We start from the raw sequence: 13,134 nt of genomic DNA on the forward strand, positions 1-13,134 counted from the left end.
ACAAGTTTATATAGATGTCTTGTTAGAAAAATAATTGCATTCATAAATTTAAAGTATATAATAATTATATAGAACAAGGATAATAATCAGCATAAAACTAAGAGGTTTTTCCCTATACATTGCTAGATTATAATTTTGTGTATTATATAGGTTGAATAAATTAAATATAAAATAATTAATAATGAAGATTTAGAAATTATAAAATCAAATTTTAATTACATGAATAAAATTAAGTAGAAGTAAATATTACTTTAGGTATATTATTATTGTTGTTGTTTTTAATTAACTTTTTTCATATTAACAAATACAATACAAACGAGTGAAATAATTGAAACGGGAAAAAACTTTACACATATAATTGTGTTGTGACATGTCCAGTTTCTTATTTATTAGGTATAAATTACATAATATGTTGTATATTTACATGTAAGCATATATAATAGAAAATTATGAAATGCTAAAGTATTGTTAAAGATTAATCATACAAATACTCATCACTTACCACCACTTTTCACTTAACCATTGTTTTTATTTTTTTAGATAATATTAACAAATTTAAAGGTTTTACTAACAAAAAAACATTTGCTATAATGTACAATAACAAAAGATTAAATATCTACTCTTCATTGTCCTCGAGTAGTCCCTCAAAAGTTTAAATGGGCTAAGTGATAAATATATAACTAACTATATTTTAAAAATACAACTTTATTATAATAGTCATTACATATTATATACACCATAAAAATTGACGGTCGGTATGAACAATGCTCATGTCACATGACACTATCTTTTTATTTTCATGCATCATTTACATATGTGTGTGTTAAACGGAAACAAAGGACACATGTTGCATGGTTTGGTAGTCGTTGCACCCTTTCTCTAACTGCGTGACTCGAATTCAAATCCCCGTCTTCACCTCAGTTTCTTAGTGTTTTTTTTTCTTTGTTTTTTAATACAGTTGTTTCACTATTTAAAGTAATAATTTTTTAAGTGTTAAATTTAATGCTTTTATTAGTTATACTGTGAAATGCTAAACATGATCAATTCAATTTTAGGTGTCTTTTTTAATTCTTTTAAATTAAACAAGCATAATAATTATTTTATGAAAACAAACGAAGACTGGTATTGACTTTTCCAATAAGCTTTCGTTTTTTTACGTGGATATTGGATTTAAATAACCTTATTTTTTTTTATCATTTTGCCGATAACACTTTTAACTTACGAATTATACTAAACCACTCCCAACTTTCAACTTATTTTTTCTAGCACTCCAAAACTAGCTGAACCCTACCCCAGTTAGGGGCTGTTTGGCAACATCTGAATGGTTAAGTGCTGAACCAATAAGAGGTCTGAACAATTAAGTGCTGAACCAGTAAGTCTGAACCATTAAGAGCATGTATAATGCTTAACCGTTCAGAGACAAATGTCTGACCAATTCAGATTAGAGATCTTAACCATTTAGACTCTGTATAATGCTTAACCATTCAGAGGCAAAAGTCTGAACTATTCAGACATTTGCTCGTGAAACAAACAGTCTGAACCATTAAATGTTGAACCAGTAAGAGGTCTGAACCATTAAGAGTCTCATTAAGAAGTAAACAAACAGCCCCTTAGTTTTTTTGCTGACATGACATCTTAGATGACACTTTGACATATCACTTTTTTGCTGTCGTGGCATCTGACATGGCACTTTTTGCTAATGTGGCATCTGACGTGACGTTTTTTATGACGTGTAATATGATGTCAGCTAACTAGGTTATGGTTCAATCAATTTGGATATGTCAGAGGAAAATAAGTTGAATATTGAAAGTAGTATGGTACAATTCGTAAGTTAAGAATGTTATCGACCAAACAGTAAAAGTTGATATTATTGCCAATGATCTCTAGATCAAGTGGTGGAGGGCTTTCATTTCTCTTGAGAGATGCAAGTTCGACTCCCACTTGGTACAGAGTGAGACACTGGTGGGCAATGATAGGAGACCCAGGGAAACCTGGGTTGGATCCTTGAGCCAAACGGGTTTTACCGGTAATTTCACTGTCGTGCCTACGGGCGGGTGGGTTACCGGGTTTTCCCCGGAATTGGTGGTGGACTCGGGTTACTCTCGGAGTACTCCGTTTGTCCAGTGGGTGCCCCAAGAGTGCTCGGGATTGAGTTTGTTGGCTGTTAAAAAAAAAAAAAAAACTAATTATATTTCGTTTTGATTTTATCTATGTTAATATAGCTTCTAAATATTATTCGTTTTTTTTATGTTTTTTTTTTCTTTCTATGCCACAACACACCACTTATTTCCAATAGTTTAACAACAAACTTTAAAAAGTGAGATTTTTAAGTGGGTGACAAAGAATAATAATGAAAAGCCTCTCCAACGTAAACTACCATTAATCCATTTCTTTATTTTTGCATTTTTGAAAACCATTTTCTCCAACGGTTCCCTCTCTCTCTCTCTCTCTCTCTCACTGCATCAAGTGAACAGAAACTCCAATGAAACCCTAATTCACACAATTCATCTTCAATTGATCCATCACAAGCTCTTCAATTACCACCATATAATGCAGGATTTCATCGGATCCGTTCGTCGATCTCTAGTGTTCAAACCCTCAGCCGCCGGCGCCGGAAATGACGACGGTGCCGGTGGTTCGTTCGGCGGATTTGTCGAAAAGATTGGTTCCAGCATTCGCAAATCGAAAATTTTCTCCAAGGCGTCTGTTCAGGCACTACCTCCTCCGAGAGTGGTGGGGAAGATGAGGAAAGAAGAGGCCGGATCGCAGATCCGATGGCGGAAAGGAGAATTAATTGGTTGCGGAGCTTTCGGTCGGGTTTATATGGGGATGAATTTAGATTCAGGGGAGCTGCTCGCGGTTAAACAGGTTTAAGGCGTAATTAGCATTAGCATATATGATTTGTGTTGCTTTTGGTATATTAGTTAATCTTGTAGATATGGTATTGACTATTGACTTGTGGTTTGAAATGTTTATATGCAGGTTTCTGTTGTTGTAAATACGGCTTCGAAAGACAAAACACAGGTGTGTCTATTTGCATAAGCTCAATTATACATTATTGTGGTAGTACATGACTTGTTTGCTAGACAATAACTAGTGATTTGATCTGAATTGATTATAATCTGATTTGTTAAGTAATGAATAATGATCCAATTCAGTCTGTAACCAATTCAGTTAGTATTATACAACTGTAAACTGCAAGTTTTAATGGCAATTGTAATGGACAAATATATATCTATACAAATTGTGACGATATCGACATCGTATCCTGAAGACATGACTCATGTTCCATAACAAAGATGGCTATGTACTGAGATCTAAAGTTTTACTGACTTCAAATCTTAACACATGGTAGGCTCACATCCGCGAGTTGGAAGAAGAGGTGAAGCTCTTAAAGAATCTTTCGCATCCAAATATTGTTGTAAGTGTATATATTTTTCTATCATCTTGCATTTGATAAATGGAAATTCTTATCATAGGGCTATAAATTTATATAATTTAATTACAGAGGTACCTAGGAACTGCTAGAGAGGAGTCATCATTGAATATCTTCCTGGAATTTGTTCCAGGTGGATCCATCTCGTCTCTCCTTGGAAAATTTGGTTCTTTTCCTGAATCTGTAAGTTACTTCGATCATAACTTTAAATCTTAATTGGCTGAATCTTTTCACAAGAAAATTCATGTTAGGTTAGAAAAATGTTGTAGACAATTTGCTCTGGAAAAGTGTTTTTTTTTTTTAATTTAAAATGTTTAGAACATGAAGCTTATCTCTAGTTTTATACATGGAGCAGGTGATAAGAATGTACACGAAGCAAATATTATTAGGGCTGGAGTATCTCCACAAAAATGGTATCATGCACAGGGATATTAAGGTAAATTCTAACTTTTCATATGTATGTATGCATGAGTGAAATAACTCAGTATGTGAGTGTGAGTTTGTAGGTTGTAATGTATGGAGTTAGCCACGTATATTCATTCACGTGTCAACTGACAAAATACTCTGGCAGGGGGCAAATATACTTGTTGATAATAAAGGACAAATTAAACTCGCAGATTTTGGAGCCTCCAAGAAAGTTGTAGAGTTGGTATGCGGGATATTTAATCCAATCTTTATTCCTTATTGAATAATTCTTTTTATAAACTGTGTGCTTGCATATTTTTCTTAGGCTACAATGACTGGTGCTAAGTCAATGAAGGGTACCCCATATTGGATGGCCCCTGAAGTTATACTTCAGACTGGCCACAGCTTGTAAGTGAATTAATACATATCATGCCAATATGTTATTATTATTTCTTATATGCTGTCTTTCTTTCTGAATTTTATATCTTAGCATTTTCAATGGATCTGTTCTTTTTGTTCATAAGAAAGCAACATGACTTACATGCAGTATACAGTTAACTGCTCTATTACGATGAATTGAGTTGCTTTCTTTTTTTAGCTCTGCTGATATATGGAGTGTTGGATGCACCGTTATTGAAATGGCAACTGGAAAGCCTCCATGGAGCCAACAATATCAGGAGGTATTTGTGTGTGTATATATATATATATATATATAGGGTAAGGTTCATGCGAGAACCACCTTTATTGCGAGAACCAATGTGAACACAACCTAAAAAAACCTAACCACCCCCCCCCCCCCAAAAAAAAAAAAAAAAAAAAAAAAAACTAGCAGTTATGTACTAAATCATGTATGTTTTCTTCAGGTTGCTGCTCTCTTCCATATAGGGACAACAAAAGCTCATCCACCTATACCAGACCATCTTTCTGCTGATGCAAAGGATTTTCTATTAAAATGCCTCCAAAAGTATGAATTTTGTTTTCTATTCCTGTGTTTATTATTTTTTTTTCATGGATGTGCTGTGCCTAATAATGTAACCTCCAAGTGTATCCACATTGTGACAATATTCACCGTTTGTTTTAGTTTCTTATTTTGTATCTTGCATTTAAATGTTGATTGCGCTTGTAGGGAACCGGATCTCAGGCCTAATGCATCAGAGTTGCTTCAGGTGATTCTCCATGACAAGTTTTATGTATAGAGATGAGATTTCTATTTGTTTTGTTTTTTTCTATAATTTTTTTTGTGCAATAAGTTTTTGGCTAAGATGTTTCAGTCCAAATGATTAACTTAGAAATGCCAAAAATGTTAAGGAAAAGTTTGTTTTTATGGTGGTTGTTGATTCTCTGCAGCATCCTTTTGTTACTAAGGAGTATAACGAGACTCATCCTGCCTTTCGGACATCACTTATGGTCAGATTTCTAGCATGAGCTCCCTTCGATTCAATTTTCTCAAAATTAAACATACCCAAACCATTTTTATAAATATCATAACACAATTTTGTGATATCAGGGCACCCCCGACAATCAGATACCAATGTCTAGGAAGGAACCTAGGAATCTGTAAGATTTTTTTTTATCTTCAGCTTGTTTATACGTTATATAAGTTTTTGCTAGCGGTCGCCGGTCACCTTTTTGCCCCATTTGTTTTTGAACGGGTTGATTCGGGTTATATTTTTATCTCAAATGGGTCAAGCGGTTATCAATAAAAAAAGCTAGCTAAAAATGACATGGGTACCCCAAACATGTCAAAAGTCATCAAAAGTGTCGTTTTAACGCATAATACCTCTTTCCTTCATTTATTCATAAAGTTATATTACACTTGAAATACTATTATTTATAAAAATTTGAAAGGTTCAGACAACACTTTTATGGTCAACTCAACCCGGCTCGTTTCGACTCATAAAAACTGTTTTGACCCATTATTCAACTTTTGCAATAAATGAAAAATTGTTTGCTAATGCAGCATTAGCCCTGAGATTAAAACAAGTGGTGGCATGGTGGATGCTCACGATATGAACAGCGTGAGGTGCTCAACTATATACCCCGACAAATTTTCTGGACAACCTATGTGGGGTGCAAGCAGATACGATGATGACATGTGTCAGATGGATGATGATGATCTCATGGCTGGCAAATCCATGAAGTTAGATTCCACTTCAATAACCAATGATGTCAATAAGGTATAACAAATTCACATATACCATTGTTTTAGACGTGTTTCATCTTAATGCTAACTGGTGTATTATATATACATATATATATATATATATGTCATGACAGAGTTATAATCCCATGATGGAACCTGATGATGACTGGCCCTGTCAGTTTGATGGAAGTCCAGAAGTGGGTTCAAATGCGGCAGCTAATTTGTTTCCGGATCAAGTTTCGGAAATTACGGAAGTGACCCCTGTAGAATTAGACAATGGAGATAATGATGGTTTCACTTTTCCTAATGGGGCTTCTGGAATTGAAGAAGATGATGAAGTTACGGAAGTAAAGATAAGGGCATTCCTGGATGAGAAGGTGAGATTCGATTACATGTAGAATTAGACAATAGATTTTGGAGTAAAATGCCATTTTCGTCCCTGAGGTTTGGCCAATTTTTTTTGCAATTTTCATCCGAAGGTTTGTTTTTTCGCATATGAATCCAAATGGTTTGAAATCTTGCCATTTTTATCCAGCTCGTTAACTCCATCCATTTTTCTCCGTTAAGTCAGGGGTAACGAACCTTTAGACGAAAGTCGCAAAACTGGCCAAACCTTTTGGATGGAGTTAACGAGCAGAATGAAAATGGCAAGATTTCAAACCTTTTGGATCCAGATGCGAAAAAAACAAACCTTTAGACGAAAGTCGCAAAACGGGCCTATTCATGCTAATAGTTCCTTGACATTTTCAGTTGTTTGTTGTCATACAGGCTTTAGATTTAAAGAAGATGCAAACGCCTCTATATGAAGAGTTTTACAACTCATTAAACGCAGCCATTTCTCCTGTCGGGATTGAAAACAAGGAAAATTCGTCAACCAACGTGAACCTACCTCCGAAAAGCAAATCACTGAATAGTAACAGGCTGCTAAGAAAGAGGCTATCTTCAGCTGTTGATGTTTCCTATATCAGTAGCCCTGGTGGTAATAAATCTGAGCCTGTATCACATACTAATAATGATCAAAATCCACAAGAACGTCGGTCACCTCAGCATGGTCAAATGAAAGAGAATATTCTTGATTCTCAGAAAGATGCCATTAGTCCAAGGTTTGTAGATGCTAAAAGTTTTATTAGTGCTTGTTATATGGAAGTTGAAACCGAGGCTTGAAAGTTGATATATTTTGTTTGTAGTGCAAGTTTCTCGGAGAGGCAAAGAAGATGGAAAGAAGAGCTTGCTGAAGAGCTTGAAAGAAAACGAGGCAAGTTTTTTCCTCTATTCTTTCAAATACTTTTGTTCTTTACACACACACATATATATAGAGAGAAAGAGTTAAGACCCAAGAGAGTACAAGTTCGGCTCATTTCAATGTTTGAGCTTGGCTCGTTATTATTTTTCAAGCTCAAGCTCAGCTCGTTTATTATCTATTAGATATTTGATTATTTTGTTTATATACATATATAATTAATTTTTTATATATTTAATTTATAACTGTATATATAACAAACATATAATTTTTAAGTTATTTTTATTATAGTGCTATACATAGGTAGAGGATCCGGTAAAAAGTGCTCAAAGTGTGAGAAGTGTATTATAACACTATATATAATACTATATAACACCATATAAACACCGTATAACAATATGTAACACCATATAATACCATATAACATTATGTAACGCTATATATCATTATATAACAAATATAACACTATAGGTTGTCTGATAGCATGTCTATGATAGATGTATAGTGTTATATTTGTTATATAATGTTATATAGTGTTACATAGTGTTATATGGTATTATATGGTGTTACATATTGTTATACGGTATTTATATGGTGTTATATAGTATTATATATAGTGTTATAATACACTTCTCACACTTTAGGCCCTTTTTACACTATCCTTACCCGCTATACATAATCATATTAATAAAAATCATTATGTTAATATAAATAGTAAGTTTGTTTAGGCACACGAGGCTAGTCAATCCCCATATGTTAAACTCAGGCTTGAGCTCTTTACTAAGGAGCTCCAATCTAGGTTTGAGCTCGTTTAAGCTCGAGTAAACTTATGAGGACTTGGCTAGTTTATGTGAGAACAAGTAACTGTAACATTTTCTGGGAGTCTCATACCTTTGACTACGATGACAGAACTTATGCGGCAAGCAGGCGTGGTAAAAACGTCATCTCCAAAGGATCGGATGGTGAACAATCGCCAAAAAAGGTTTTCGTTTCTTGGAAATTGACGCTATGTAGTTAAATTTATAAAAATGGGCGGGTGGCTGTTTTATTTTTTTGTTATATTTGTTTATTGTGAAAGCATACAGGCAAGCCTCCCTTCCCTATGTATTAAAAATCCACGTGGTCAGCCTGGTTTATAATTTATACACATTTTTTTTTGTTTTACTTTGTTTTGAATCTATCTTATATTCGAAATTTGAAAATAAAGTGAAGCGAGAGTTCATCATTGGGGGTGTTTGGACGTTCGTGTTGAAGTTGATTAATATGTAATATTTGTATGATTATTTTGATACTGTTTCTTAAATGGTAAAGTGATTATGTAAGTATCCTTTATTTTATCTATTACTCACATAAAGGTGGCAAACTTGGTAGTAATAAATCTCCTTTTGTAAAATGTGAACGATTTTTGTAACCATCTTTTATAATAAGGGTCAAATAAAAAAAGAGAGAAGTTACATGATGCTATGAATCTATGATAGCTATCTTTTGTAAAATGGGGGCAATTTTTGAAACAAAGTGTAACGTCTTTGTTCATTTTGATTTGGATTCTTTTTTTTCATCAATATTATTATACTTTTATTCCTAATGTTCATTCACTGGGCCGCTTAATATGTTATGAATTTACATCGAGAGATATGGTAAACAGACCATTATCTTTTTTCTGAATGACAGATTTGGATCACTGACGGACCACTTTAGTATCATCGTGACACCAACGGAACCACCTGATCATATCCATCTCCACTAGGCAATAAATTTAGAAAAACCTACCGTTGTGGGAATCAAACCTAGTGTTAAAATGTTATTTTGACATTTGTATAATTCATATCATCAAATATATTTTGATATTTGGTTTATTGGTTATATTCATGTTGGGTTATAATTATTGTTGGGCTTCTGTTCAAGTTGTTTCAGCTTATGGGCTGGTTGTTGGGCTGTTGGCCTGTGTTTGTTATGTCGGTTTGATCCAGGGTTTAAAGTGTAAATACAAGGACTGTTGTGTACATTCTTGTATACATCAAGGGGGCTATTTGTATTGTTCTTTTGGTTCAGATATATAATAGAAGAGAGAGAAGGAGCTGATCATTATTGGGATATTTTCTAGGTTTCATCTCAGTTCTCTCTGGTGATTCGTGCACGATTGTTGGTGCTTGTGTTGAAGATCAATCTCAGATCATCCTCTGGAGTGATAATCTGTTTGTGTTTAGATCTCTGTGTTTGAGATCGTTTCTGTATAAGAGATTGTGTTGATCTCTTTGTCTATATCCTTTTTGTATTTCTTGTTTCTTTCTGTATTTTACAAGTTTATGTTCAACAGATCTTTGTAATCTGTTGAACTTGTATTCTGTATTCAAAGGATCTCATATTTTGAGATCTAGGGTTTGGTTGGGTTGTTTTTGGGTTGGTTAATCAATAAAAGTTTTGTCATTATTTTTGTCGCTATTTCTGGTGTCTTGTATGTGTTTGGTTGTGAACTTGTTAGATCTGTATAAATTTTACATGGTATCAGAGCTTCAAAGCTCTTTTACTCAGATCTAAGTCTTCCGCTGCTTGATCTTGTGTTTGATCTGTTCTGATCTTGGTTGTTTTTTTGTAGATCTGTGGTGTTTTTCTCATCTGGTCTTGGGCGTGAATCGGTGTGGATCTTGACACCGTTCTTGGGATTTGTGAGAAGACTGCGTTGGTCTCTGAAACCCTAGAAGGTTTCAGGGCAAACCAACCAGTATTTGTTCTTTGTTGTTGTCTATTGTTGTTGTCTCTGTGATTCTTTTCTTTTCGGGTTGGCTCCTGTATTAAGACTTGTTCAGGCACTATAAGTGACGAACCTGAAATCTGGACACTGATACAGCTTCGCCATAGTTTGTGTGTCTTTCTGTTTATCTGTTCTTGGTTTGTGTGTATTATCTGTCTTCTTGATTGTGTGTGTTATCATGGTTCAGCCAGAACCAAGTGCTAGCACATCTCAGACCTTAATAGGTAAACTGGATATTGGAGATCCTCTTTATCTACATCCTAGTGATTCTAGTGCTCTTACTATTGTTAGTGTTAAGTTGAAGGGTACTGAAAATTATGCTGTGTGGTCTGCGTCTATGAAACTTGCTTTAGAAGCTAAAAATAAGTTCGGTTTTATAAATGGAAAGTGTGAAAAATCCACTGAGGATGCTGTGCTTGCTAGTCAGTGGGATAGGTGTAATTCTGTGGTGTTAACTTGGCTTTTAAACTCTGTGTCTGAGGAACTTTTCTTAGGTCAAGTTTTTTCTAGTTTAGCTTCAGAGGTTTGGGAGGATTTGAAAGAGACTTATGACAAGATAGATGGTTCTGTGGTTTATGATTTGTTCAAGAAAATAAATAGTATTTCTCAAAATGGTTCAACTGTAGCTGACTATTATAATAGATTAACAACAATGTGGAAGCAGTTTGATGCTATGCTTCAACTGCCAACATGTTCTTGTAAAGCAGCTAAAGATTATAATGATTTTACAATGTTAATCAAGCTAATGCAATTTCTTATGGGACTTGATGATGTTTATCAACCAGTGAGAACAAATCTGTTAACCAGAGAAACCTTTCCATCTGTCAAGGTTGCTTATTCTGTGGTTTCTAGGGAGGAATCACATAGGTTAACTAGTAGTGGGTCAAAAGGACAGAATGTTTCTTTTGTTTCTAAACCAAATCAGTCTTTTGAGTCTAAGAAAAAAACCACTAATCAAAGAGGACCTAATCCTAATTTGAAATGTACACACTGTAACATGGTTGGTCATACTGTTGATAGGTGTTTTGAGATAATTGGATATCCACCAGGTTATAGAAAAAGGTCTAATAGTATGTCTGGTAGAACTGGTGGATCCAATAAGTCAAATGCTGTGGTTGGGTCATCTACTAGTGTTTCAACTCCTGGTCTACCTTTTACACCAGAGCAGATTGCTAAATTGATAAGTTTAGTTGGTGATAAGTCTGGAGCTGAGTCATCAGGTGTTGGAGGTGAGTCTGTTATAATAAACAATTGTGTTAGTTGTTCAAGTTCTGTGTTGTTTGGGAATTTTTTTAGTTGGATTGTTGATTCTGGGGCAAGTCAACATATGGTAAATAGTGATAAAGAGTTGTTTAATGCTGTTGATGTTTCTGAATTTGACATTAAAGTTGGTCACCCAAATGGAACAAATGTTAAAGTTTTAAAGATTGGTAATGTCAAATTAATGGATGGTGTTATTTTAAAAGATGTTTTTTATGTCCCAGGATATCATGTTAACTTGTTGTCTGTCCATAGGCTTGCTAAAGATAATCATATAGATGTTGTGTTTAAAGAAAATAGTTGTGTGTTACAGGATTCCATATCAAGGAGAATCCTGGTGACTGGTAGTCAAGATAGTGGTCTATACTTGGTTGGAAAATATGGTAATTCGGTAAATGTTTGTTTTAACAGTTTTGTTAAGTCTAGTCTATGGCATAGTAGATTAGGTCATCCTTCTGACCAAGTACTAGCTGTGTTAAAAGATAAGTTTGGTGTTAAAAGTATTGATCATGGTGTGTGTGAAGTGTGTCATAGGGCTAAACAAGTTCGTGTTCCTTTTCCTTTAAGTGATCATAAAACTAAATCTATAGGAGAGTTAGTTCATCTTGATGTGTGGGGTCCTTATAAAGTCACAAGTTATGAAGGGTTCAAATATTTTCTAACTATTGTTGATGATTATTCAAGAACAGTTTGGTGTTATATGTTAACAAGCAAAACAGAAGTCTTGGATAATCTCCGTAGTTTTTATGAACTTGTTTTAACTCAATTTGAGAAAAAAAATTAAGATTTTTAGAAGTGATAATGGAACTGAATTTGTGAATAGTAAAATGAATGAGTTTTGTAAAACCAAAGGTGTATTACACCAAACTTCTTGTTCCTATACACCACAACAAAATGGTGTGGTGGAAAGGAAACACAGACATCTTTTGAACACAGCTAGAGCTCTAATGTTTCAAAGTAGTTTACCTTTAAAATACTGGTCTGAGTGTATTTTAACTGCTGTTTATTTAATCAACAGGTTACCCTCTTCTGTGTTAGGTGGTAAAAGTCCTTATGAAATAGTATATGGTTTTAAACCCTCATTAGATCATTTAAGGAACTTTGGATGTCTTTGTTTTAGTACTGTGTTATCTGAAACTGATAAGCTTACTTATCATGCTGATAAGTGTGTTTTTATTGGGTATTCAAATTTTAAAAAGGGATACAAGTTGCTGAACTTAGATAATAGAAAAGTGTTTTTTTCTAGAGATGTTAAATTTTATGAAGATGTGTATCCTTTTAAATCTAATTTGAATAATAGTCAAGAGTTGTTAAATAAAACTGATTTAAATCATAGGAATTTTTTTGACTTTACTGAAGCAAATGTGTCTGAAGTTCCTAATAATCCCAATGATGAAGAGGGTACAACTGGTGCTCAAGATCACTACAGTGATGATCAGCAGCCATTGTCACCCTCTACATCTGCTACTGCTCAAGATGATGAAAATATTCATCCTGAAAGTGAGCAGTTAGGTAGTAGTAGTCTGGGTAACAGTGGCAGGGCAGAGGACACTGTAGTATCACATGATGAGACCAACCAATCTGAGGGAAATACTATTAGGAAGTCATCTAGAAAAGTGTCATTTCCAAAAAGATTTGATGAATTTGTTGTAGAGGGCAAAGTTAAGTATGGTATTGAGAAAGTTGTGAACTATTCCAATCTGTCTGTGGATAATTTTTGTTTTGTTGCTTCTTTGAATAAATCTGTTGAACCAAGTTCTTACTTTGAGGCCATAAAGGATCCTAGGTGGATTGAGGCCATGAACAGTGAAATGGAAGCTCTTTATAGAAATAATACTTGGGAAGTTGTAGATTTACCAAAAGGTAGAAAACCTATTGGTTGTAAATGGGTGTATAGA

General features: G+C 34.2%; 1 protein-coding gene across 1 annotated transcript; it reads left to right on the forward strand.

Moving 5' to 3' along the window:
- Positions 1-2,401: 2,401 nt before the first annotated feature.
- LOC110886368 (mitogen-activated protein kinase kinase kinase NPK1) lies at positions 2,402-8,449 on the forward strand. The gene is made up of 17 exons (XM_022134155.2): positions 2,402-2,868; positions 2,983-3,024; positions 3,356-3,421; positions 3,509-3,619; positions 3,792-3,872; positions 4,008-4,085; positions 4,167-4,249; positions 4,440-4,521; positions 4,705-4,805; positions 4,968-5,007; positions 5,189-5,248; positions 5,349-5,398; positions 5,802-6,018; positions 6,119-6,361; positions 6,753-7,087; positions 7,172-7,239; positions 8,134-8,449. The coding sequence occupies exons 1-17, from the start codon at positions 2,551-2,553 to the stop codon at positions 8,226-8,228; spliced, it is 2,070 nt and encodes a 689-aa protein (XP_021989847.1). The 5' UTR covers positions 2,402-2,550; the 3' UTR covers positions 8,229-8,449.
- The last annotated feature ends 4,685 nt before the right edge of the window (positions 8,450-13,134 follow it).

This window comes from Helianthus annuus, chromosome 10, assembly GCF_002127325.2.
Source record: "Helianthus annuus cultivar XRQ/B chromosome 10, HanXRQr2.0-SUNRISE, whole genome shotgun sequence".
In the NCBI taxonomy this organism is placed as follows: domain Eukaryota; kingdom Viridiplantae; phylum Streptophyta; class Magnoliopsida; order Asterales; family Asteraceae; genus Helianthus; species Helianthus annuus.

Bases quoted from the DNA above. Each gene is read 5' to 3' on its own strand.
- LOC110886368 (XM_022134155.2), top strand. From the start codon at position 2,551: ATGCAGGATTTCATCGGATCCGTTCGTCGATCTCTAGTGTTCAAACCC. The intron at 4,522-4,704 runs GTATTTGTGTGT...TGTTTTCTTCAG, and splicing joins GGAGCCAACAATATCAGGAG to GTTGCTGCTCTCTTCCATAT. The intron at 7,088-7,171 runs GTTTGTAGATGC...TTTTGTTTGTAG, and splicing joins AAAGATGCCATTAGTCCAAG to TGCAAGTTTCTCGGAGAGGC.